Source organism: Hippocampus bargibanti, linkage group LG18, assembly GCF_051943395.1.
Source record: "Hippocampus bargibanti isolate YZ-2025 linkage group LG18, ASM5194339v1, whole genome shotgun sequence".
NCBI lineage: Eukaryota > Metazoa > Chordata > Actinopteri > Syngnathiformes > Syngnathidae > Hippocampus > Hippocampus bargibanti.
Genome location: NC_142751.1, coordinates 14,404,984 through 14,430,954, shown reverse-complemented (window position 1 = coordinate 14,430,954; position 25,971 = coordinate 14,404,984). Strand labels below are relative to the sequence as shown.

The 25,971-nt window shown below is 42.6% G+C and overlaps 4 protein-coding genes across 5 annotated transcripts; 1 reads left to right on the top strand and 3 right to left on the bottom strand.

Annotated features, from left to right (window-relative positions):
* Positions 1 to 582: 582 nt before the first annotated feature.
* zcchc9 (zinc finger, CCHC domain containing 9) lies at positions 583 to 6,007 on the bottom strand. Its single transcript, XM_089021132.1, has 6 exons — positions 5,925 to 6,007; positions 5,089 to 5,476; positions 4,136 to 4,286; positions 3,971 to 4,063; positions 3,161 to 3,229; positions 583 to 3,030 (listed from the first exon to the last, which is right to left on the bottom strand). Exons 2-6 carry the CDS (start codon positions 5,449 to 5,451, stop codon positions 2,918 to 2,920), a joined length of 789 nt encoding a protein of 262 aa, XP_088877258.1. The 5' UTR covers positions 5,452 to 5,476; positions 5,925 to 6,007; the 3' UTR covers positions 583 to 2,917.
* A 228-nt stretch (positions 6,008 to 6,235) lies between these two features.
* Positions 6,236 to 22,747, top strand: ddx56 (DEAD-box helicase 56). Of its 2 annotated transcripts, XM_089021109.1 has the most exons (15): positions 6,236 to 6,352; positions 6,619 to 6,780; positions 6,858 to 7,012; positions 7,936 to 8,106; positions 8,571 to 8,661; positions 8,761 to 9,002; positions 9,386 to 9,511; positions 10,466 to 10,579; positions 10,646 to 10,740; positions 11,353 to 11,426; positions 11,840 to 11,929; positions 12,002 to 12,107; positions 12,184 to 12,290; positions 12,906 to 12,990; positions 22,610 to 22,747. In XM_089021109.1, the coding sequence occupies exons 1-14, from the start codon at positions 6,296 to 6,298 to the stop codon at positions 12,972 to 12,974; spliced, it is 1,659 nt and encodes a 552-aa protein (XP_088877235.1). In that variant the 5' UTR covers positions 6,236 to 6,295; the 3' UTR covers positions 12,975 to 12,990; positions 22,610 to 22,747. The 2 variants fall into 2 exon arrangements, with proteins under 2 accessions (XP_088877235.1, XP_088877234.1); XM_089021108.1 differs by lacking the exon at positions 22,610 to 22,747 and having other exon boundaries at positions 12,906 to 13,034.
* aebp1a (AE binding protein 1a) lies at positions 13,064 to 21,081 on the bottom strand. The gene is made up of 20 exons (XM_089021090.1): positions 20,689 to 21,081; positions 19,285 to 19,530; positions 19,118 to 19,192; positions 18,330 to 18,380; positions 18,193 to 18,252; positions 18,056 to 18,124; positions 17,748 to 17,825; positions 17,572 to 17,681; positions 17,047 to 17,186; positions 16,864 to 16,948; positions 16,643 to 16,787; positions 16,421 to 16,500; positions 16,171 to 16,294; positions 15,888 to 16,084; positions 15,622 to 15,795; positions 15,350 to 15,475; positions 14,914 to 15,160; positions 14,684 to 14,823; positions 14,343 to 14,442; positions 13,064 to 14,156 (listed from the first exon to the last, which is right to left on the bottom strand). The coding sequence occupies exons 1-20, from the start codon at positions 20,912 to 20,914 to the stop codon at positions 13,597 to 13,599; spliced, it is 3,033 nt and encodes a 1,010-aa protein (XP_088877216.1). The 5' UTR covers positions 20,915 to 21,081; the 3' UTR covers positions 13,064 to 13,596.
* A 555-nt stretch (positions 22,748 to 23,302) lies between the features above and the next one.
* On the bottom strand, positions 23,303 to 25,605 carry pnx (posterior neuron-specific homeobox). Its single transcript, XM_089021141.1, has 2 exons — positions 25,044 to 25,605; positions 23,303 to 23,724 (listed from the first exon to the last, which is right to left on the bottom strand). The coding sequence occupies exons 1-2, from the start codon at positions 25,150 to 25,152 to the stop codon at positions 23,309 to 23,311; spliced, it is 525 nt and encodes a 174-aa protein (XP_088877267.1). The 5' UTR covers positions 25,153 to 25,605; the 3' UTR covers positions 23,303 to 23,308.
* Between the last annotated feature and the right edge of the window lie 366 nt (positions 25,606 to 25,971).

Sequence of the window (25,971 nt, the reverse complement as noted above, 5' to 3'; positions counted from 1 at the left end):
CTATATCGTACTGTAAAAGTAAGAAAACCGCTAGTACCGTAAAATTGTGTTCCCATTTTAATATTGTTAATGTTTGTTGTTTTTTAAGAAGCATAGCATCTATTTATTTGTTATTCTAATTTTAAAATGTTTTTTTTTTATTTTTAATTTGTATTTCTCTCATTCGTCATGTTATGTACAATCTTTGAATAAAAGTTTTTAAAAAACAATAACACAAAGTGAGACAAGATTAACATAATTAATAAAATACTATTATTTTTTATGATCACATGGCTATTGTCTTTTATGAGTATCACAAGTTTACATTTATTTTTGAGTGCTTTGTTAATTAATGAACTTGCATGTTTCACTGTTGTGTAAAATACTGGAATGATTCAGAGTTACGGGATGAACATGGTGAGTAGAAAGCTGATGGGAATGTTTTTTTTTCTTCTATGTACTGTTTTGTTTCACTTCCTGCTCCGAGAGGCCAAGGCAACAAGCTGTGCGCCACATGTCGTTGTGAAGGGAAATTGAAGGGATTAGGATGAGCTCAAGACCTACCTCAGGACTAGACTCGAACAAAACACGCGTCCCTTCCAGGAATCATTGCTTGTGTTTTATTACTCTTTATGAAGTTAACACACACATTTGCAATACATGTGTGACCCCTTGTCAACAGCACGGAGGGATTGCAGCGTGTTTCCACGGCAGGTTCCAAAAATCTGACAGAAAAGTGTGATTATTTACACAAAAAAAATGGGGAAATATGGACAGGGACTGCAAAGAAAAAGCCCTCCCAGCACAGAAACGATACTCTGGGGACTATGAGTAAAAAATGTATTCATAAACCCGTGATCTATTACAGAACCATTTTGCCCGTAGCGCCTTTCAAAACTCTCAAGGACACTTTACAGTCACAGGGTACGTTTTTTTCTGCGGTGAGCAGCGGCAGCCATATCCGCCATCGTTCACTCAACCCGGAAGTAACTCAAATAGATAGAAAGCGAGATAGCTAGCTAATTGAGAGCCAATAGATAGCTGGCCAGCGAGATAGTCATATCGCTAAAAGATAGCTAGCAAGATAGCTAGTCAGCCACCTAGATAGCAAATAGATAGCAAATAGCTAGCTAGCTAGCTAGGCAATACAATACATATTGATTGATATACTGGAAGTACCATAAAGTAAAAATAAAATAAATAAAGAACAAATAAACAACAAAGACAGAGAGAGTCATTAATTCTTCAGCCCTTTCTGTACCCTCTTTGTGACATGAAGCAGTTCTAGATGAAAGAGGAGAGGATAACTAGCTAGCTAGAGAGTTAGATATAAATAGATAGCAAGCTTGCAAGAGAGTTAGATAGCAAGCTAGCAAGAGAGTTAGATAGCAAGCTAGCTAGAGAGCTAGATAGATAGATAGCAAGCAAGCTAGCTAGAGAGTTCGAGAGTTATGGAGATACAGATAGCAAGCTAGCTAGCTAGAGTTAGATAGCAATGGAATGCCTTACAAGCGACAAATGCTACCATCACTAAACGCCCCAACACCTTCAAATTTGTACAGATGACGGCTGAAGAAACCTTCTCATCGATGGACCACTCCTGTACGACTAAGAGTTTACATAAGCATTGCCGATATTGATTATGAGAAAAATAGCTGCGTTGAGAAAATATGCTCGCCATCAGCATCGCTTATTTTTTTTCTTCTTCTGGGAATTTTTGCCTCTTTTATGTCCAAGTGCAACCAGGTGGGATCTCTGAATGAAGCCTCTGTGTTGGTCTCACACACACATACACTAATTATTTGGAAGCAGGAGCTTAGGAGGGTTTTTTTTTTTTAATCATGAGGGGGGGGGGGGGGGGTCTAAAGTTTTGTTTCCTGACTTGACTTCACAAGGTTCTTATTGTTCTTGTGAGTATTCATGAGATGTAAACGTCTGTATTAAATTAGTTTTTTTTTTTTAAAGAAATGCTAACATATAAACAAGCCGAGATGGAAATTTCTGGAAAATGAAAGCGTTCAGGTTAGTCTTCATTGTTTGGAGTGCTTGATGTGACGTGTTTGTGCTCCTCAAGCTTAAAACACATTAAAGTAACACTTTTTAAGACCTAAAAATAATTTTTTTTCTTTTTTTTTATACCTAAAATCGTCATCCTTAGCCTTGCCATTCACCCCAATTGTTAATTATAATTTTTCCAAATCATTCCCAATTTTTGGAATCTGACACTAACCCCAAAATGTAATTATTATTATTATTATTATTATTATTATTATTTAAAAAGATAAAGATTAGCAAAGCCTTCAGCCGTGATCAGGGTGCACACTCAGGAAAAATGCTGGAATATTGCAATACTCAAAATAGCCAACAGCTAGCCAGCTAACAGCTAGCCAGCTAATGGATAGCTAAAAAAATGTCTAATAGATAGCCAACAGCTAGCCAGCTAATGGATAGCTAAAAAAATATCTAATAGATAGCCAACAGCTAGCCAGCTAATGGATAGCTAATAAATAGCCAACATGGAAAAAGCCGAAATGCTACCCCCTTGTGGAAATGAAAAAAAAAAAAAAAAAAAAACATTGACAGAGGCCACGGCCAGCGCTTTATCGGTCCCCGAACAATAAAAAAACAAAGCCAGAACAAATTTGGGAATGGCGCTCGACGTCATATTTTCAATTCCAGAATGGCAGTGAATGAGTTAATGGGATCTTTAAAACCTGAGTGGAAAATAACACCCGCCCAACCATGGCTCCGCCTCCCTCATTTAAAATTCCATCAATTATCACCAAAATTTCCATACAAAACAAGGAAGAAATGTAACGGGTTTTTTTGTTATTGAACGGATTATTTAATTCGCATAATCAAAGAGAAGAAAGTGACTGTGTGAGGGGGGAGAAAAAAAAAAGTAGATGAGAAGAAAAAGGGTACCATAGCCACGTGATCAAAAGACCACTACTTTGCATTGCTTGGGTTTGCTTTTGATGACGGGAACGTGGACGTCCTCGTGGTCGGCGCTCATGTTGTTGGACAACCAACCTAAAGTCACCGTATGACCTGTGGGGGGGGGGGGAAAAAGCTGCATTAAATACATTTTGCTATGAAAGAATAATTCTGCCCCAGTCCACAGATAGAACAATAATATGTAAAGGCGCCGAGGTCCACTAGGTGGCGATTTTGGACTCACTCGATGCTTGGTGTTCTGGACAGTCTTTTTGGAAATGTTCCACTGATCCGCAGACTCGACAGCTACCACCTGGGAAGTGAGTTACAAAGTCAAAATGGAGTCCACGCAGACCGCAGATGTTTTCTTGTTCGGGTGCTAGCTAGATAGCTATCTATGAATTAGTAAATAAGGTTTTAAATTCAGCAAATGTCATCTCTAGCTAGCTACATAGCTAGGTATCTATTAGCTAGCAAGCGAGCTTTCTATCTATCTCAGTTACTTCCAGGTTGAGTGAATGCTGGCGCGTGTGGCTGCCGCTGCTCACCCACGGAAAAACTTACCCTGCGACTGTAAAGTGACCTTGAGAGTTTTGAAAGGCGCTTATACATGAAATGTATTATTATTATTTAATTTACCGTAGTACTTTGCTGCCATCTGGTGGCTGACAGCAAAATAACAACCAAAATAATGACAAGTTTAAACTGTAAAAAAACGCACATATAGCAGATTAAAATCATCAAATATGATTGTTTACATTTCTGCACTGCACGCACACACGCGCACACACACACACACACACACGCGCACACACAAACAGGTTAATTATGTTAAATCCCACCTATTTAAAATCGCATTTTCTGTGTAGCTCTTTCTCGTTTCTATTTATAACTGTATTTTATATATTGTATTCTATTTGTGATTGTATTTTATTTATTATAGTACCTATGCTTGTCTGTGACTGTAAAGTGTCCTTGAGAGCTTTGAAAGGCGCTTAAAATGAAACGTATGATTATTATTATTATTATTATTATTATTATTAAAACACTGTACCTTGAGCGTAGAGACCTTTGGGATTGTCAGGGCAGGAGCGTGACAAATGTCCTGTCTGACCACAAATGAAGCACTTAGCAAAGGGGTAATCGCCTGCAAAAATAAAAAGCCACGTTCATCTTTTGTTGTTCACCAAAGGTCACCAAAGGTCACCAAAGTCCTAACCAACGGCAGGGTCCACTTTGGCCCGGCAGCGTTGGATATCGTGTTCGGTAGAGCCACATCGGTAGCAGATATCGCGACCCATCTCATGGTCGCGTTCGGCCTCTGGACAGTCGGCTAAGCCGTGGCCGGGCTTCCTGCAGTTGAAGCACAACTGCAAAGAGCAATTCAAACAATTTGATTGCACAAAGCTGGGCAAGATATAACCCGACGTACATTTTTTTTTTCCACAAAAATATTTTTCAAAAAATTATTTTAGCACCACCATCGCTTACTTTGCTTATTAAAGGACAACCGACACCATTTTTTTTGTTTCCTGACATCAGAAAAACGTTTTACAGCATTTAAATTACTCAAAACACGCAGGCTGATATTTTTAGTCAAAAATTAGGCAAAACGCCAATAAAAATGACTTAAAGTGTACCAAAACTGCCACAAAATGAGCTTCAGAAAGTCCCGCCCCCTTGTTCGTGACATCACGCCAGGATACTCCTTCACAAACTGCCTTGCTCCAGAATCAAAACAATGACTTCAGAGAGTTCAGATTCGGAGAAGATGCTTTCTTGTTACTCATCCAGTTATGAATTTACTCTCCTGGCAAATTAGCGTTTTCGTGTTTATTATGTTTGTTAAAGTCATTATAAGTGCTTTGCACGCTGGGTCCGAGAGGACAGTCATTTCATCTGTGCTGTATGTCATGCATATTTGACAATAAAGCTGACGTTGACTTTGATTCAAATAGTTTGTGTTCGTGTTTTGAAAACAAGACTTCCTGAATATTCAGCGCGAGTCTTAAAACGTAAATTATAGCTATATGCGGTGGAATATTTGTAAAATGCGCTCAGTAGAAGTCATTTCAATTATGGACACACAACTTGTCCGCAGGTGTCGGTTGTCCTTTGAAGAAGAAGCAAACGATCATGACACAATTCATGTTCCTTTACAACTTCTCTCACCATTTTATTTTTCTTGTCTGTCTGCCTTTTGACCCTCCTGTTTTCTCTCCTCTGATCCTTCTTCAAGGCCATTTCCACCTCCTGCCGGAGCTCCTGTTGTCCGGAAGTCGTTGCTGCCGGTGTTTGTCCGTTCTGCTGCAGAAATTCCAGGAAGCCGTTGACGTCTTGGTCTGTGTATTCCTTCTTCTTCCGGTTGGGCTTTTTCACCGCAGAGCCACCTGGTTGGGTTCCTCGAAAGTGACGATTCTGAGATGATGGTGGTCCCCCTCGTCCTCCTCTTCCACCTGATCTCAGCTGACTCCAGGGTGTGGCCTCGGCCTCCTTGTGCTTGTGGACGTTGTTGGCCCGCGCCCACCTCGTCATGGTGACGTCCTCAAACTATGACGGGCTGAGCAAAACACAACAAACTTGGCCCTGGATGCTTGGTGCTTTGACGTACGAGTGGATCAATTTGTCTTTTTTTCCCAGTTACGAGACGCCAAAATCCGGCTTTGAGTTGCAAGCTAAATTTTAAGATACAATTCATAATACGGCAGTTGAGTTAGCAAACGATTAGATTTGGGTGCTTGCCATATTTACTCAAATCCCTGAATGGGTTGTCAATGTAATGCGATTTGGGCAGGTTTTAACCACATTTAAAGCGAATTCAAATAACTTTCTGAGCACTGGTCCACTGCGCCTATGTGTTACCATATTAGCTCGACGATTAGCGCACACGTTGTCATGAATTTAGTCAAACATCCTCGCAGTCAACCACAACCAATTTACCTAAGATTAAACCGTAAAATTAAACGTGGGATTCATCCATTGACGAAGCATGAAAAATACAAGATTACCTTTAAAAAGTTGAACCTGCATCCATGTGTTGTTGTCTTCCCGGAAGTTATTTTCTTTAGTTTCAAGAAATAGGTAAATGGCGTTCTATCGCAACCTAGCGGTGTGGAGGACGTTGTGCGCCGTGCTTCTTTCCTCAGACTAAAATATTTTCAAGTAAATATTCCTCATGAATTTAATTAAAAGATTTATTAATTTATATGTCATGTATAATACATGATATGTCACAAAATATCCCGATTTCACTTTTTAAATCGTGAATCGCAACACTCGAGATGATTCGCGTCACCAGAGTGACGACATCAAACTGCGACACGAGTGTCGGACATATTTTTCTCTACGACACGCGTGTTCGTGTTGTAAAGTTGGAAAAATGGCGACTGAGCGCCTTCAATTCCACCAAATGGGCATTGACGACCGTATTTTAAAGGTAACAAAGTTCAGCGGGGTGTTTTAAATGCTTATTACATTCAAACGGAAGAGTTAAACCGCAGAGTGATGTCGTGTCTCGCGGCCCCGTCGTCATTCGTAACCGCGTTACGAAAATAACGCAATATGAAACAGCCATAATAAAATTGTGACATGACACCTAACCTGATTTTAAATATATTTTTAGATAAGTTTGTTTATCCTAAAACGCCTGGGGTAAGGGTCTTCAGTAGGTTTTAATGTTCACACAACGGATGATCTGTTTAGGCAGTGGCAGATTTGGGTTGGTCCCAGCCTACCTTGATCCAAGAGAAGGCCATCCCACTGGCTTTGGAGGGCAAAGACCTCCTGGCTCGAGCCCGAACCGGTTCTGGAAAAACTGCTGCTTACGCCATACCCGTCATCCAACGCATCCTGGCTTGCAAACAGGTGACAGATGCAAACATTCAGCCCCTAAAAACCAAGCAGACCAACTGTTACTACTTGTTTCTTCTTGTCATTTTCAGAGTGTTGGTGAGCAGGATGTGAAGGCTCTGATATTGGTACCTACCAAGGAACTGGGGCGGCAGGTCCAAACCATGGTGAGGCAGTTGACTGCGTACTGCTCCAGGGACGTCCGCGTAGCCGACATCTCCGGGAAAGCTGACGTGTCTTCACAGAGGTCACTTTACTGTTGCTAAATACAGTGATACTCGGTTTACGAACCCCTTTGCTTATGAACTTTTCGGTTTATGAATGTTACATTTATGAAAATTTTACCTTGGCATACAAACTATTTTTCGGGATACACACAATGAGTAATGTGTCGTACACAAACAAGCCCGTTCTAACAACAAAATGGCAGCCGACTGTTTTTGTCCTCTATTCCCCGCCCCCAGTGTTCAGTTAAAGCCACGTGATTGGTCAAGAACGCAGCAGTGAGGGGGGTGGTTTAAACATTACTGAGACAGACAGACGACAGTGAGAGAGTTTCAACTTTGATAGTTCAAAGGCAGAGTGTGGACTGCAAGGTTAAAATTCCCATCAATCAGGCTCCACAAATAACCCGCACAAGCCATTTGTACAATTGATGCAAAAAGCTACCAACCCAGCTAAACTGAACACAATTGATGAGGAACAGGGTAAAATTACAGCAGAGAAAGCACCTGCAAGGGATCATTCCTCATGATGGTGAAAGAAGAAGGTTACGTTCTTCATCAAGTGTTTAATGCTGATGAAACCGGCCACTCCATTCCATCAAGCCATCAACGACCATCACAAAGGTCAATAAACAACTTTATTATACAATACAGTTTATTTCTTTCATTATTATACCATAGCACATTTATTATACATAAAATAAGGTATTTTTGTGTAGTTTTAAGGCTTAGAAAAGTAGAAAATTATGTTTTATGGGGACCTGGGAACAGATTATTCTCATTTTAATGGTTTCCTATGGGAAATTCGTTTTTGGGATACACACTTTTCGCCTTACACACTCTGGGAACCAATTAAGTTCGTAAGCCAAGGTATCACTGTAGTGTGCCAGTCCAAGTTGACAAGGTTTGAGTGACTGATCGGTTTTTATTCCCCCTTGGGCTGCAGACCCATCCTGATGGAGAAACCAGACGTAGTGGTGGGCACGCCATCCCGCGTGCTGGCCCACATCAACGCGCGTAATCTGAACCTGCAAACCTCACTGCAGATGCTGGTGGTGGACGAGGCCGATCTGGTCTTTTCCTTTGGCTTTGAGGATGACCTGAAGAATCTCTTATGGTGAGATTTCGCAGAGGAATCTGCTGGGATGGATTTCAACTTGATCTTTTTGAGGGGCTTTCTCGTAGTGATGTGACATTTGCGAACGAGCCGGTTCTTAGAGCCCGATCTCTGAAGTGAACGAAGAGAGCCGGTTCCTAACAAGGAGCCGGAAAATGGGAGTCGACTATTTTTGTCCTCTATTCCCCACCCCCGGTCTTTGGTTTAAGCCGCACGTGATTGGTCGATATCCGTGTTAGAGGAGGGAGTGGGGAATTACAGACCGACTTACAGTCTACGGTTGACTTACGACCGTTTGGTCGGAACAGAACTCGGTCGTAAGTCGGATGTTACTTGTATTCATATTTTTGCGAGTTGCCCCGCCCCTTTTTGTTATTGTCCCGCCCTCGCAATATGGATCTGTGCTAATTTCACTGTGTTGTTGCACATGCTAATTGCAAATATTGTACTCAACCCTTCTACAGCCACCTCCCAAAGATCTACCAGTCCTTCCTCATGTCAGCCACCCTCAGTGATGACGTTCAGGCCTTAAAGGAGCTTCTTCTGCACAATCCAGTGAAGTCCTTTGCATCTTTTTCACCAAATCCAAAGTAGATTGTTTTTTTTTTTGTAATTTAAGCCGAGCTAATTGCTACCCCACATGTTGTGCAACAGGTGACGCTAAAGCTACAAGGCTCCCAGCTACCCGACAGCAGCCAACTGCAACAGTTCAGCATTCAATGTGTGGAGGAGGACAAATTCCTGCTGATCTACACGCTAATCAAGCTACAGCTAGTGAAGGGCAAGACGCTTATTTTTGTGGAAGCCGTGGAGCGATGCTACCGCCTCAAGCTCTTCCTGGAGCAGTTTGGTGTTCCCGCATGCGTGCTTAACTCGGAGCTACCAATCCAGTCCAGGTCAGACTCCGAACCTCAGCACCGTTCTCCGATGACATAGTTGGGAAAATGCGCTCTACTTTGGTACATGCTAGCTGGCTATCTCTTAGCTACTTATTAGCTACCCATTCGCTAGCTAGCTTTCTATCTCAACCACTGCAAAACTTATTCTATGATTGGCTATCTGGCTCTCTATTAGCTTTCCATTAGCTAGCTGGCTGGCTGTTAGCTGTCTAGTTGTTGGCTATCTAGCTATCTCTTAGCTATTAACTATCCATTCGCTAGCTAGCTTTCTATCTATTTGAGTTATTCTGGGTTGAGTGAACGCTGGCGCGCGTGGCTACCGTGGTTTTTGTCATTGTCACTTGAAATACAGAACCCGCACAGTGTTTTCCATACTGCAGGTCTCACATCATCACGCAGTTCAATCAGGGATTTTACGACTGCATCATCGCCACGGACGAACGCAATATGGCCAACCCCGCCGCTACTTCAAAGGCTGCGGGAAAAATAAAAAACAAGAAGGGAAAGTGAGTTCTCATTCAAACACGACTGGAAATACAGTGATACTTTGGCTTACGAACCCCTTGGCTTACAAACTTTTCGGTGTACGAACGTTAAATTTATGAAAATTTTACCTTGGCATACAAACTATTTTTCGGGATACACACAGACCGCCACAATGAGTGATGTGGCGTTCGCGAACGAAACCGTTCTCCTAACAAGAAAATGGCAGCCGACTCATTTTTGTCCTCTATTCCCCGCCCCCAGTTGTCGGTTAAAGCCACGTGATTGGTCAAGAACGCAGCAGTGAGGGGGGGTAAAACATTAAAGAGACAGGCAGACGACAGAGAGAGAGTGAGAAAATGGATAGAAAACGGTGAAATTTGAACTTGTTTCAACTTTGATAGTTCAAAGGCAGAGTGTAGACTGCAAGGTTAAAATTCCCATCAATCAGGCTCCACAAGTAACCCGCACAAGTCATCTTTAAACTTGATGCAAAAAGCTATCAACCCAGCTAAACAGAACACAATTGATGAGGAATAAGATAAAATTATGGCAGAGGAAGCACCTACAAGGGATCGTTCCTCAAGATGGTGAAAGAAGAAGGCTACGTTCCTCATCAAGTGTTTAATACTGATGAAACCGACCATCACAAAGGTAAAACAACTTTATTATACTGTACAGTTTATTTTTTTATTATAATACCAATGCACATTTATTATACATAAAATAATGTATATTTTGTGTAGTTTTAAGGCTTACAAAATTAGAAAGTAGAAAATTATGTTTTATGGGGACCTGGTAACGGATTATTCTCATTTTAATGGTTTCCTATGGGAAATAAATTTTTGGGATACACACTTTTCGCCTTACATACTCTGTCTGGGAACCAATTAAGTCCGTAAGCCAAGGTATCACTGCATATGTCTTTTTGAATAAGGGCTAAATATCACAAAGTGTGGTGTATGCTGTTTTGCTAGGGCTAAAGAGAAAGAATACAGTGTCTCCAGAGGTGTCGATTTCCAAGATGTCGTCAACGTCATTAACTTTGATTTCCCCACCACCGTGGAGTCATACATCCATCGAGTGGGAAGGTAAACCAAAGTTCTACTCACCAAAAATATCTAGAACCTAAAAGTTGATTTTTACGTGTCATTTAGGACGGCAAGAGCTGACAAACCGGGCACAGCTTTGTCCTTCGTCTCTCATACGGAAAGCGCTTTGCTCTCTGAGGTGGAGCAGATGCTGACAGGAGGTGAAGATGAGTGGTCGCATGCACACATGTCCCCCGTTTGATTGGGAGTTGTCAGAGATGTTCCATCAGACACTGTGGACGAAGGCTCGAACCCGGAAAGATTGTCTTTTACTGCCGGCAGGAGACGTAGCCATTCATGACAGACGCCTGAATTCTGCAGCCCTCTCCCAAGCTATTTATTGAGAGTATATGAAAATTAAAGTGATACATTAGTAAAACATAGTTTTATTGATTAGAATACCACACCCCTGGGCGTTCTAAGCGCGAACAGCTGTAAGCAATAAAACATTGTCTCTTCCATGTACTGATAAATGTGTAACCTGGCTAATGAGCTCTTCCTGTGAAGGAGTTTCAAGTCATAAATTGCTTCGGTGATAGAGGAGTTTCCCAAGTCGTAAATTCTGTCCAAGGCCAGATCTCCGAGATGAACATGACAGTTTAACTTGCTGTGTCTGTTGACCTCAGATTGACCCCAGGTTTTCTGTGCTTCAATTGTGTCTTCGAGTCACACATGTTGACGAAGCATATAACAGCATGAAACTTTTAAATATGTTAACCGATTATTCTGTCTATTCTCTATCAGGAGTGTAACAATCTCTTTGTTTTCTACAGATAATACAGAATCCACCCTGAAACCTTACAAGTTCAAAATGGAAACCATTGAGGGCTTCAGGTACAGATGCAGGGTGAGTTGTTTTTTTTCCTACTGTGCCTGAAGTATACAGCGACTCTTTGGAGAGATTGTCCTGCTCGTATTACTTCGGAGCCACGTCAGTCAATGACATCCTTGGGGGTTGTTCACTCAGCCCGGAAGTAATTCAAATATATGGGCGGCTGCCTAGCTCGCTAATTGCTAACACAGTAGATAGCTAGCCAGCCAGCTAGAGTGCTAATAGCTAGCTAGATAGCTAGTCAGACAGCTCTACCACTAATAGCTCGCTAATAGCTAGCTAATAGAAAACTAGCTGCTCGCAAATAGGTAGCTTGATAGCTAGCTAACCCTAACCATGAATTGTTTTCAAACTTGACTCACTGGAATAGCGCCATGAAGAAGTTGTTTGAACTATATTAACTAGGTAGTCTTTCCCTTTCCCCAAAGGACGCAATGCGATCGGTCACCAAGCAAGCGGTGAGAGAAGCTCGTCTGAAGGAGATTAAGCAGGAGCTGCTCAACTCGGAGAAGCTGAAGGTAAGCCATGGCTGCTTGATGAGAACGATTATGTGTGAATATCACATTTGATCACCTTTCTTTATCAATCAGACATACTTTGAGGACAACCCCAGAGATCTACAGCTCCTCAGACATGACCAAGACCTTCACCCTGCTGTCATCAAACCTCACCTTAAGAACATCCCGGAATACCTCAGTCAGTTACGTTAGCTCGTTAGCATTGTAGCATCGACTTGTCGCTGATTAAAAGTTGTTTTTATGATCTCGCGCAGTTCCAGAAGAATTGAGGGGACGGATCAACCCGCTGTCCAATAAGAGGAGGTTAAAAAGGACTCGCGAAAAGCCCAAACTCCACGGAGTCACCAAAAGCAGCTTCAAGGTAACGCGCACACCCGCGTTTTGCACCATATTTTCTTTGTTATTTTTGTTTTTTTGACTTCAAGATGGCGTCGCGAGAGTGGCTGCTTTTCCAGCAGCTCCTGTATTTTGTTTTTATATTTCTTTGTTTCCTTTCCTCTTTCTTTCGTAACTTTGCTGCTGTGTTACTTCCGGGTAGAGTGAACGCTGGCGCGAATGGCTGCCGCCGCACACAAAAAAAAAATCTTATCCCGTGACTGTAAAGTGTCCTTGAAAGTTTTGAAAGGCGCTTAGAAATTAAATGTATGATGATGATTATTATTATTTTAATTATTATTTACTAATATTTACTATTATTATTATTAATTATTAGTATTGTTTTTATTATTATTATTATTTACTATTATGTACTATTATTTGTCTTCTTCTTCTTATTATTATTATATGTAGATTTTAATTTTTCTTTTATTTTTATTTTTATATGTATTTGTAATTGTAAATGTAAATTTATTTTTAGATTTTTTAACTTTATTATTATTATTATTAATATATTATTATTATTTATTTTTTTACTGACATGTCACAAGATCAAGAAGACTTTTTTAAACTAAAAGTAGACATTTGTTTTTTGTTCAAGGGGAAGAATCCGCTGAAGAGTTTCCAGTACACAAAAAGGAAACGGGACAAAAAGCAAGACCGTTCGTAACGAATTTGAATGAAAGGTAATCAATCAAAAAAAAAACAACAACAACATACATTGCCTTTTTATAAATAGATTTTCATTCATAATAAAATATTTCGACGCAATTCCCTCAAATTAATGTTTGTGTGATTTTGTTTTTATTTTTTTTTTAATTGAGGCGCTTTTACTTCCAATACAAAAAACATTCTGGAATAATTAGCAACACATAGGACGCAATTTACCAAACAACTGCTTCAAATGAATGTGCAACGATTTTGAGTGATTTGAGTCTTTTTTTTTTTCTGTGAGGCGCTGCACAATAATGCACAATACCACTAGTTTGTACAAAAAAACATGAGATTACAAATATAAACTTTTTTTGTGTAATTACTGTACGTAGTTTAATATTTCAGTGGTAGAATTTTTATATTTTACTGTTTGTCCCATTCATGAAATTGTAATTGGAATTCCCGTTGACCTCAAAGTGCCTTCCTTGGATAAAGTCTACTTCATTCTTATTCCATGAACGGTGTGGGGATGTCACATTGTTGTTGCAAAGGACAAATGTTTATAAAGTTCCTCTTTAAGAGGTCATCTTGTCCCTTGGAAGGGCGTTTGGCGTTCTCTCTAGATACCCCTGCACGTCTCAGTCGATGGTGAAGTGAAAAGGGTAGTCCTCAGTAGGTACTGAGTCAAAGATGATACTGTCAAAGGGATTCTCAGTGGACAAATTGTCCACAGGGAACCAGGAGTCATACCAGGAAGTAGTGGTCTGGGGTTTCTGTGTGGTAGTGGTGGTTGTGATTGTGGTCATCGTGGTTGCGGCGGTGGTCGCGGGTGTGGTCTTGAGACCGGCGCGTTGCTTCTGAAGACGCAACCGGCGCAGACGCAGGATCCTCAACCGGCGTAGCCGCTCTGCTCGCTGGGCGGCGGCGTGCTCCTCCTCTGGGGAGAGGGTGCTGACGACTGTGGCGCCGGGCGGTGTTGCCTTAGCCTTGGACACCACGCGGATTGGCCGGTTGCCGTTGAGTGCCATGATCTGCTTAATGCGGTCCCAGTTGGACTTGGCCAAGGTGAAGCTGCAAGACGTGGCGCCCGAGTCGTAGCCCACCATGCACAGGCGGGTTTGCGGTGTGTAGCCATCGGCCTTAGCCGTCACGCGGTACTCGCCGGGATTCAGAAGGCGCCAGTAGTCACCGCCTGGGGCTGCCAAGACGATGATATCGACCTTCCCTCAGATTCTTCAGACAATTTGGACCTTCACTTGCCCCCAACCCCAATCAAACAATCTGTATGTTCCAATGATACTATTCATACTGGAATTTCCAAACATCATGGAAGGACTGTCAATCTCGCATTAATTTTTCGTATTCGCGGTGGGTAACTGCTTACCGGTGATGACATCATGACGTATCCCTTCCACGGATATGGTGGCATTCGCCAGTGCGTTTCCCTCCATGTCTTTGACCACACCCTTTATCCCACGATGTACCTGGTACACAAGACATAAAGCAGAACTGGAATGACACCCAGGAGGAGGATTTCTTTCCCAAATAAAAACCCAAGCAGGCCAGATATTCAGTCCCAACATTCCCAGTTGTGTGATTATTGTCGTGCTACTTAATCAAGTATTGGCAGATTCCCATTTACATTGCCGACCTGGCTGGTGACGGAAGGGAAAGTCTGATTTGTGAGTCCAGGGGCATCGTGAAGTTGTTTGCGGTGGTTCTGACCTGTTCAATGAACGACAGAAGAGCCTCTCGGTTGTTCTCCCATTCCAGAGAAAGTTCGCTCTCGTGCGGAAACTTGTCACAACCCAGGAAGATGGAGATCTCCAAGCAGTTGGTGTGCAGGTAGCTGAAGTCATTCATGGCTACGGAAGAGTAGTCGCAAATATAAGGAGCTGGGGATGGAAATAGGACAATATTTTGATGCTAATGTTCATCTCGACATGGATACGTACTTCCCACCATGGGTTTCCAGCCGGCACCGTTGGTGATACCCTGGCCCCTGGTGACATCGTCACCGTGACAGGATCCGCGCTGGACCTCGGTCATCGTCAGGTGACTGTGGGCGTAGGACATGGCCAGCCAGCGGAACATGACCTCGTCAGGCGTCTCCCGCAAGGCGCCTTCGTTCTGGCGCTGGATACGGGCCCACGTGTCCTCACTCATCTCGTCGTTGGCCCTCCAGCGGCGGTTATCGGTCATCTTGGAGACAACACAAGGCTATCAGGACCCCAAAGTCATGAATATGGCTCTCTCCCCCCATAGAGATTTGATGAAGACAACTACAGTCGTTCAGTAGTTTAAAACAATTAAATCCAGAGTCCGAAAACTGGCCATTTAAGACTGTCTTGAATCGAGCCATGTGACTTAAGTCCTGTTGGGCAACCTTACCGAAATCTGCGGTCTCTGCATGTCGAAAGGGTACGTGACCAATTTCTCGCCACCTTGGAAGTTCGCTCCCAACACAAAAGGATTGCGCTCCATCCAGGATATGATGGCTTTGGTCTCCACGGCCATCTAAAGGCCGGAAAGAAAGCAAAGGGTTTTCGGTTTGGTATGTTCCCAGAAGTCGATAAGGCCATCTGTGCGTGCTCAAGATCACTATCCAGTCTACAAGTAAATTCCCATCGACCAACGTGTGACTGAAAGCACATCCAACTCACAGATCCATTGAGGAAGTTCTCCGGCATAGGAATGTGATGGTTGGGTACAAAGCGTGGGACCCAGCCACGGTCCTCCGCCCCCCACAATATGCTGTTTAGATCTGGAAAATTTTGGAAAATGTCATAACCCTCTTCAGTCCAGTGGCCCAAAACCCAGTTTCCCATTTCAGACCCCTGAAGGACAAGAAGAACGGAAAGACAAGGGCGTCAAATCTCCCAGCATGATCCAAAAGTAGTACAAGGTCGCTTTTTCTTGATCGTCGTACCGCCTCAAAGGCCAGCTCGTATGCGTCGGGGTTAAGTGATGGGACCAGGTGGATCCTCACTCCGTCCACCAGGCGGCGCACACGAGGGTTTTCATCCTTGTACTCTTTGCATAGGAACTGCATCAATAAGAGGATGAGCTCCCGGCCCAGTACCTCATTACCATGTAGACCTGCTGTGTAACGGAATTCTGGTTCACCTGGACAACAGCAACAACCAAAAACCCTCAATCAACTTGTTTACATTTTTTTGTGACCACAGATGAACTAACAAGCGTTACCTTACCCAACTCATGTTCCCCAGGGTTGTCGGAGATCTCCATGGCGTACATCTTCAGACCCTGAGAACTTTTACCGATGTTGTAGATTCTCGTGATGTTGGGACACTCCTCATTTATCAATTTCATCATCTGGAGCCAACAAGAAAATGTGTGGGTGTGTTTATAAGTGAACCAAATCGGATCATCATGCCCATCAGCTCAGTGTTTTAGTTGCTTCCGGTATTTTTGTTGAACTGTAACATTAAAGTCAGTGACCTGTCTCATATCCTTGTAGTTGTGATGTCGGAAATCGAGTTCATCTAAAGACTTCACTTCGTTCTCGCTGTTGTGGCTGCCTGGAAGGTGACAGTCACGGGATTAGAGCTTCAAGAATCTGACATACTTTGACTCTAGGACAATGTATCTGGATCGTTATTATCTGGTGTAAGGAGGAAGTCCTAAAAGACGTCATATTGGGAATGTTTTTGGAATACTGACTGGGAAGTTGACAGGCCAAAATCTCGGCCCGGAGACATAAACTGCCGTTCCAGCTTTGCGGCATGATTCGGATGTAGCGCGCCACCACTGGCCATGAAAACTGGTTCAGAACCGGAGTGTCTTTATCCACATTCCCGTAGAACAACTGGAAGGACAAAATTTGTTTTGGTTGTCACTTTTGGGACGTGAAAGTGCAAGTGGAGCTCCCACTCACTACTCACCCACTCGGCATAACCATCGTGAAGAATCGTCCATTCGCGACTGTCATTGCTGAAGGCCACATAGTAAGACGAAACAAAGTCCTCACTGCAAGAAGGAACAAACACAACAATTGGACAATATCATGCTAAACGTGGGCCACTTTATTTTTAATTTGAAGCTCCAAAAATGTTGGAGAGACCCACATCTGCTCTGAGTTTCTTCCTTGCGTGATGACACCCGAGAACTCCACCTCTCGTCTCGCATCCACCTCAAACCAGCTGTTGGACTCCTCATGCTCTGCGCACCACGCACCCCCATACAGATCTTCGTCATTGGTTGAACCCTGGACGTAGACAAACAGGTAGTCCAGTCTGGTGCAGTGAAATGTGGAGTTTAGTGGTCCAATGTTGTTTGAAGTTCCAATAAATTCCAATGTTATTTGGCGGTCCAGTCAGGTTCAGTCCAGTGCGGACTAGTTGTCTTGTTGTCTACTGTGAACTGAATCCAGTAAAGTCCAGTCTAATTTGGTGTAATCTGCTCATCCGGTCTAGTATACTCTGGAGGTCCAGTATTTTTCAGTCCATCATAGTGTGGTGGTCGAGTGTGGACGCATTTAGTACAGTGTGGGTTGTGGTCTTCTAGTCTCGAGATTCCAGTTTGGTATGACGTCGCAGTGTGGTGTGAAACCCCAATCCGGTTCCTTGTTTTGTTGAATGATACCGTTTTACCTGCATGTTGAGTCTTCCCCTTTGAGCCGCGAAACCGTGTTGGAACTGCGACGAGGCCAGAAGCTGGTCGTCTTCCACTCGGTGAGATTCCAATCCCAGTGGAGGACATTCTGGAGACAAAAACTCACTTCAGATAATTCCACGACTGGACATCTACATTTATGAGGTTATCCTACTTTTGGGTTCTGGTGGCTGGACCATGTTTTTCAGTCTCTCCTCTTCTTCTTCCTCCCACATCTTCCTCTGGCGCTCGGCTTCAATGGAACCACAACATAGACATGTCAGCATCACCGTTTGCACAAAGTACTTTCAGATGTCCACACACACTGCATTCTATCTGTGAGAATCATCTGATGATGCCATGTGGTTTCAGTTTTCCTCAACCATGATAGAGTCAAGGTGCATAGATGACTCAAGAAAATTATGGGATGATAAATTTCAGGACAAAGCTCAAATGGTTCTTTTTGAGTCGATCGTTCGTAACCTTTTTCCGCCTTTTCCGCCTTTTCTTTTCGCGCTTGCTCCTCTTCTAGCTCTTGTTTCTTTTTGGCAACTGCAGAAAACAAAACATAAGTTGATGACGACGACTAGCAGACACCCTGGCGCCGACGCAGGACGTACGGTCGTCGTAGTCGTACTCCTCATACCAGGGGATCACGAAGGGGACGTCTGTGGTCTCCTCTGCGAGACAAGGAATAGTTTCTTCGAAAGGAATCACGAGTCTAGAAAGTAGCATGAGAACGGGATGTGGGGAATACCTGGGATGTGCATGATTACCTCCGGAGTGGTCATCTGATTTTTGTCTCGACCTGAAATTCACAAACAACATCTGGAGTACAGTGATACCTTGGCTTACGAACTTAATTGGTTTCCAGACAAAGTATGTAAGGCGAAAAGTGTGTATGCCAAAATTTATTTCCCATAGGAAACCATTAAAATGAGAATAATCCGTTCCCAGGTCCCCATAAAACATCATTTTCTAATTTTCTAAGCCTTGAAACTACACAACATATATGTTATTTTATGTATAATAAATGTTATGCTCTTATAATTAAAGAAATAAACTGTACTTTATAATAAAGGCGTTTTATTTACCTTTGTGATGGTTGTTGATGGCTTGATGGAATGGAGTGGCCAGTTTCATCAGCATTAAACACTTGATGAAGAACATCGCCTTCTTCTTTCACCATCTTGAGGAATGATCCCTTGTAAGTGCTTTCTCTGCCATAATTTTACCTTGTTCCTCATCAATTGTGTTCTGTTTAGCTGGGTTGATAGCTTTTTGCATGAAGTGTACAAATGGCTTGTGCGGGTTATTTGTGGAGCCTGATTGATGGGAATTTTAACCATGCAGTCTATACTCTGCCTTTGAACTATCAATTGAAATCCATTTTCTCACTCTCTCTGTTGCCTGACTGTCTCTTTAATGTTTAAATTGTTGCAAATTTCCCCATTGCGGGACGAATAAAGGTATTCTGATTCTGATTCTGAAACCACCCCTTGGATTAATCTTTGTATTGACTTAAACAACTATTTGCCGACTGACCTGGGATCCTTCTGACCAAGTCTGGTTCTTCTGGCTCCTCCCACTTAGGGGGCAAGGTGGGAAAGTGTCTGGTTGCTATGGATACACGAAAAATTTTGTTTCACATCACCACTCCGAGAACATTTAGCTTCAGTTTCAATGGAAAACCAAAATTCAAAACCACATACTTGTCTCTGTGGCCGGTTGAGTCAGCGCTTTGGTGTCTGGCAAAGTTGTTGTGATGGTTGTGGTGGTTGCGACGGTTGCGGTCGTGGTGGCGCTGACTTTGGGTTTTTTGGGGGTTTTAGGCTTTTTGGTGGCTTTGGGTTGTTTGGGCCTCTTGGTAGGTTTGGGACCTTTGGGTTTCTTGGTGGGTTTGGGCGTCTTCTGCTTCTTAGCCTTAGCCTCCTTCTCCGCCGCCTTCCTGGCTTTGGCTTGACAGAAGCACAACACATGACTGACGTACTTTCATACTTGGGAAGTACGGAGTTCATTTTGTTGTTGGAAGCAAGTCAATGGTATCCGTGCTTGAATCAGGGTTTCGTGCTATGGTTAGGGTTTTTAAACAACGATAAGGTTTTCAGAAATGGAGTTTCAAATGCAGCGGAAAGTGTTATCCCAAAGAAAATCAAACCGCAACATCCATCCCGTCTGCTCATTTCGGAAAAGGAAACTTTGTCCAAAGGCCAACAAACTTGTCTGGAATTTGACTGTTTGGCAGTCACCCACGGCTAATACCTCATAGCGCCATTAAAAAAAATCCTTATCTGTGTTTGGCTCCAAAATCCTGAATGTGTACATTTATTTTCCATAGCTACAGAAGAAGCAAGTTTAGTGGTTTGAGAATTCTTCTTAACTTTGCTTCATTACACCCCTCATACTCATAATAAATCAATATGATCATTATTTACCTAGCTAGCTATCTATTTGCTATCTGTTTGCTGTCTTTTAGCTAGCTGTTGAGCTGGCTGTCTGTCTAGCTAGCTATCTATTAGCTATCTAGTGAGATAGCTATCTCGCTAGCTGTCTATTAACTAGCTATTAGCTAGCTAGCTTTCTATCTATTTGAGATAGATTTAATCCCTAAAACGGAATTCCAGCAAACTGAATTGAAAAAACAAGTCAAATTGAAATCAAAATGAATTTTAATGAAAATAAAAAAACTACAGATAACATCCGACCTACGACCGGGTTCCGTTCCAACAAAACGGTCATAAGTCGAAATCCATCCTGAATGGCCGACACAGGGTTTATATGTACATGTATAACTACTGTACTGACTGTAGTCACGCAGTAGATTGCTGTGCAAGAGTGAGATGCTGGCTGGCCAAATTTATAGTACGGGTTGCATCTAGTTAAAAAAAAAAAGGTCTGGCAGTCGTGGTCGTAAGTACGGGTGGTCGCAAGTCACACCGGTCGTAAGTCAAATGTTACCTGTATTCCCAACCTGCTCGCGGACAGTCCAGGTTGCTTCTGCGACTAAACGTCATGTTGGGTTGAGTGTAGCAACACTAAATCTTCACAAGCTAGCATCGCTTTTATTTTGAAATTACCAAAATAACTTCCTGTTTTGAGGACTTGAGCTTGCTCACCTGCCTCTACCTCCTGCGGCGTTTTCTTCTTCTTTGCTTTTGGCTTGTCCACCTCCTCTGACGGATCATCCGCCACCGGGCCTTGGGGGTCAACCCAGGGGTCAGATAATCCCGGTTTCTCTTCCAGCCCCTGGGCCTCCCTCACCTGAGCCTCCGTTTCTCCATCAGTCTGGGTGATGCCCAACATCGCTAGAAGCAAGCAGGTCACCACCAAAAGGTTCCTCATGGTTACAGGAAGAAAATCAAGAGAGAAAAAAAAACGAAGCTTAGCAAGCTAGCTAGCCGCGTCGCAGACAGGACCCAGATGTGCTAGCTTTGACAAGGCAGACGTGAGGCCCTCGCAAGGGGACCGGACTGATTGCTTCCAAGTCTGTGAGCTACCTCCTCTTCCTCCTCCTCTTCTTGTTCTTCAGCCTTTTTTTCTTAATCCGGGCTATAAGGGTGGAGCTTGTGGAGACACATGAGACATTCCAGGCGGGGAGAAGAACAAAAAAAAATGCAGAGTCATCTGGAAAAGTGGGGGTGGGGGGGTGAAGCCATTTTCAATGAGTTATGTGATGAGCAATTTTTCTCGTTAGTGGACTGCTACCTTCATCTGGGACTTTTTTTTAAATACTAGACCTTAAAACAAAAACGGACAGAAGAAGAGGGTGAAGGTGACAAAAGATGCCCTTGACTCTGAATTAAGGCTTCAAATTAGGGTTTTGGTGGCAATTTCAGGTTTTTATTTACCTAGCTAGCAAGCTATTTGCTATCTATTTGCTGTCTTTTAGCTAGCTATCGGGCTGGTTGTCTGTCTGGCTAGCTATCTATTAGCTATCTAGCGAGATAGCTATAATAATAATACATTTTATTTATAAGCGCCTTTCAAAACTCTCAAGGTCACTTTACCATCACAGGATACATTTTTCTGTGGGTGAGCAGCGGCAGCCACACACGCCAGCGTTCACCCAACCCGGAATATCACAAAAAGATAAAAAGCGAGAGAACTAGCTAGATAGCTAAGATGTTTCCTGACTCAAATAGCTAGGTAGCTAGCTAAATAGCTATCTCGCTAGCTACCTATTAACTAGCCATTAGTTATCTAGCAAGCTATCTAGCTAGATGGCTATCTCGCTTGGTATCTATTAGCTAGCTACTAGCTAGCTTTCTATCTATTTGAGTTATTCCAGGTTGCGTGAACTTTGGCGCATCTGGCTGCCACTGCTCACCCACAGAAAAAATTAAACTGTGACTGTAAAGTAACCTTGAGAGTTTTGAAATGCGCTTATAAATGAAAAGTCATATATATATATATATATATATTCTGTAGATATACAACGTCATCATGTACTCACTCAATGAAAGGACAAGAAAGTTTGTTTTTTTTAATTGGCAAATGTAAAGTGAACATTTCTCTTGTGCGTGCAATCATTTATTTCTTCTTTTTTTCCCCCCTTTTTCTTGGCCGCTCAAATCTTGTCTGGCCGCCAGCGTCTTTGTTTACTTTGGCGTTCATCTGTTTCTCATTGCGGACTTTTTCTGACGATGCCAGAGGAAAATAAAAAGCGAAGCGACATTGCGCAACACACACATACCCCTGACCGAGAAAGCAACACACAATGCATTTTGGGTACTTATTTTTGGTCCGAAAACACCGTGTTGATGACGAAATTAGAAGGAAAACTACATAAATAACGCGATGGTGAATAGTTGACACAAATTCCCAGCAGACAAATCAGCCCATTTCTAACAGAGCTTGGGCGCCATCTTGTGCATTTTCTGGGTGCTACATTGGAGTCCAGACGGCTGGAATTGATACGGAAGGACTTCTTTAATCGATTGCAAACATGTATGCTTTCCTCTTCGGAACTATTTGAATCATATTAATAACTGGATGAGATGACAAGAAAGCATCTGACGGCATTTGTTTTGATTCTAGAGCAAGGCAAGACATCCTGGCGTGACGTCACCAGCAAGGGGGCGGGACCTTCTGAAACTTGCCATCTCCGAGGTCATTTTGAAATAGTTTTGGGACACTTTAACTCATTTTTATTGGTGTTTTGCATTTCACTAAAAATATCAGCATGTGTATTTTGGGTATTTTAGATAAAACGTTTTTCTGATGTCAGTGTAGGAAGCAAAAGAAATGGTGTCGGTTGTCCTTTAAGCGGACATAGAGCCAGAATCGATTCAGTTTTGCTCTAAATCTTGTGGATTCGACTCTTTGTGACTCCTTTGAATCCAATTTTGCTTAATTGACGTAGAGCCAGAATGGATTCAGTGTTGCTCTAAATCTTGTCGATTCAACTCTTTTCGACTCCCTTGAATCCCATTTTGTTGAAGGGGACTTTGAGCCAGAATCGATTCCTTTTTTTGCTCCAAATGTCCGCGAATTTTACTGCTGTGTTACTTCTGAGTAGAGTGAACGCTGGCGCGAATGGCTGCCGCTGCTCACCCGCACACACACAAAAAAAAAAAAAATCCCGTTACTGTAAAATGTCCTTGAGAGTTTTGAAAGGCGCTTAGAAATTCAAAGTATTATTATTGTTATCAATCAAGTCCATGTGATCACTTGATTATTGTTCTTCACGCTTGTGGTTGAGTTTGTCAATTGATTAATCGATTATTCAGCTCTATTTCAGCAATAAAAAAGGGGTTGCGTCATCTGCGACACAAAAGGGTGAAACTGCCCAGAGACCATGCGATGACCAAAGGCAGGCGACGGCCACCAGGTAGACATCTTGGGCGGGGTGGACCGGTAGGCATGGTGGTGCTCCTGGACCTGCATGCCTTCCACCTTCTTCCACTTGGTGCGCCGGTTCTGGAACCAAATCTTCACCTGCGTTTGGGTCAGGCAGAGTGCGCCGGCGAGGGCGTGGCGCTCCAGCGTGCTCAAGTAGTGAGAGCGATGGAAGCTCAGTTCCAGAATGTGAAGTTGGTCCCGTGTGAAGGCCGTACGCACGCGACGCCCATGGCACTTTGATGGCTTTTTGGTCCGTTTTGAAGGCGGTGGTCCGTGGATCACACCTGATGAATATTGTTTCCTGTTAGTTCCTGTTAAAAAAAAAAGTGTTAAAACTCTTGTTACAAATTTAGAAATTAGCATAGTGATGCTAATGACATCTGAACTTGAAACGGAGGGACATAATAATAATAATAATAATACATTTCATTTATAAGTGCCTTTCAAAACTCTCAAGGTCACTTTACAGTCACAGGATAAATTTATTTCTGTGGGTGAGCAGCGGCAGCCACACGCGCCAGCGTTCATTCAAGCCAGAAGTAACTCAAATAAATAGAAAGCTAGCTAGCTAACAGCTAGATAGATAGCTCGATAGCTATATAGCTAATAGCTAGATAGCGAGGTAGACACATAGATAGCTAATAGATAGCAAATATATCGCTAAACGATCGCAAATAAATTAGTAGCGGCAGCCACATGCGCCAGCGTTCACACAACCCGGAAGTAACTCAAATAGATAGAAAACTACCTAGCTAATAGATAGCTATATAGCTAATAGATAGTTAGCTAGGTAGATAGAAAGATAGCAAATATATCGCTAATAGATCGCAAATAAATCAGTAGCGGCAGCCACACGCGCCAGCGTCCACTCAACCCGGAAGTAACTCAAATAGATAGAAAGCGAGGTAGCGAGCTAATGGATAGCAAATAAATAGCGAATAAATAGCCAACTGCTCGCCAGATAGACAGCTTACAGCCAGCCAGCTAACCAGATAGCTAATGGATAGCTAATAGATAGCCAGATAGCCAACAGCTAGCCAGCAAACAACTAGATAGCTAACAGCTAGCCAATGGATAGCTAATGGATAGCCAGCGTTCACTCAGCCCGGAAACAACTGAAATAGATATAGCTATATAGCTAATAGATTGCTATCTAGATAGATAGAAATATAGCTAATAGATAGCAAATACATCAGTAGCGGGAGTCACACACGACAGCGTTCACTTAACTGTGTAAACTAGATGGTTAAAAAAAACAATGTGAATGACCACAAAAAAATAAGACCTGCTAGCTATATAAACTTATCTAAATACTCAAAAAAAGTATTGAAAGATTCTACTCACCTGAAATAGTTCTTTAAAATGACCGAAATACTCTTAACTAAAGTACAAGTGGCTTGTTTACGAGGTGCACCTAAATGTCTCACAAACGTCCCAGAAGCTCTCTTCGATGTACTCAAACAATTATTAAAAGTAAATCCCAATCTATAAAATGCGTTTTAAATGTATTATATGATACAAATGTGAATTATTGTGGTGCAATAATCAAGATATTTTAATGATATGTGACTTTCTGAGCGCTGAACTTCACACGAATAAGGGCGATGACGTCACGGGGAAAGCGACCGACCTGAGGGGGGCTTCGCGGTGGCCCCGTTGAACTTTTGGGGATGCAGGATGTCCGCCACGGTGAAAGCGGTGTTCCCCTTTTCGTTTTTGCGGCTGGCGAGAGGCTCCATGTCGTGCGCGGCTGAAATGAGGGCTGATGAGGACCCTCCGCCGCCATTTAAACAGGTCACCCTATGTTGGCGCGTGACGTCACTGTAGTCATTCTCTCCGCGGGTTCGGTTATTTATTGTGCGACATCTGCTTGAAATGTTGCCTTTTATTGAAGTGCGTGTCACTTTTTGTGTTTCGTCTTGTCCTGACTGCCGTCCTACGTTTTTTAGTTTGCTTCTTATGCTAATGTCGTAGCTTGTAATGCTAATTGATGGACTCGTCAAAGGGAAAGTGTGTCACCATTGTCCCTTTTGCAAATGGTTACAATTGTCCTTTTAATGCCACCAAACACAAAAGCCGAGCCCGTGCAATCAATTGATGGGCTCGGGTCAATGTAATCAGGCAGCAAGCACAATGGAGGGGTTATATTGGGCAAAAAACAAACACTGGAGTGACACCTGGAAGGCAATGTCATTGAAAAAAAAAACGTTTATTTTGAATTTACTCAACCTTATTTGGTCAATTAGTTACAAAAAAAAATTAGATATTATATGGATCCAGGTGCATATTTTAAGTACAGTAGATGACTTAAAGGACAACCGCCAGCGTTCACTCTACCCGGAAGTAACACAGCAGCAAAGTTAGAGGAAATTTGGAGCAAAAGGACTACCACTAAATTAAATGTATTATTATTATTAAGCGAAATAGGATTCAAAGGAGTCAAATCCACAAGATTTTGAGCAACACTGAATCAATTCTGGCTCTATGAAGGACAACCGCTTAAAGGACAACCGACATCACTTTTTTGTTTCCTAACTGACATTTATAGCATCTAAAAT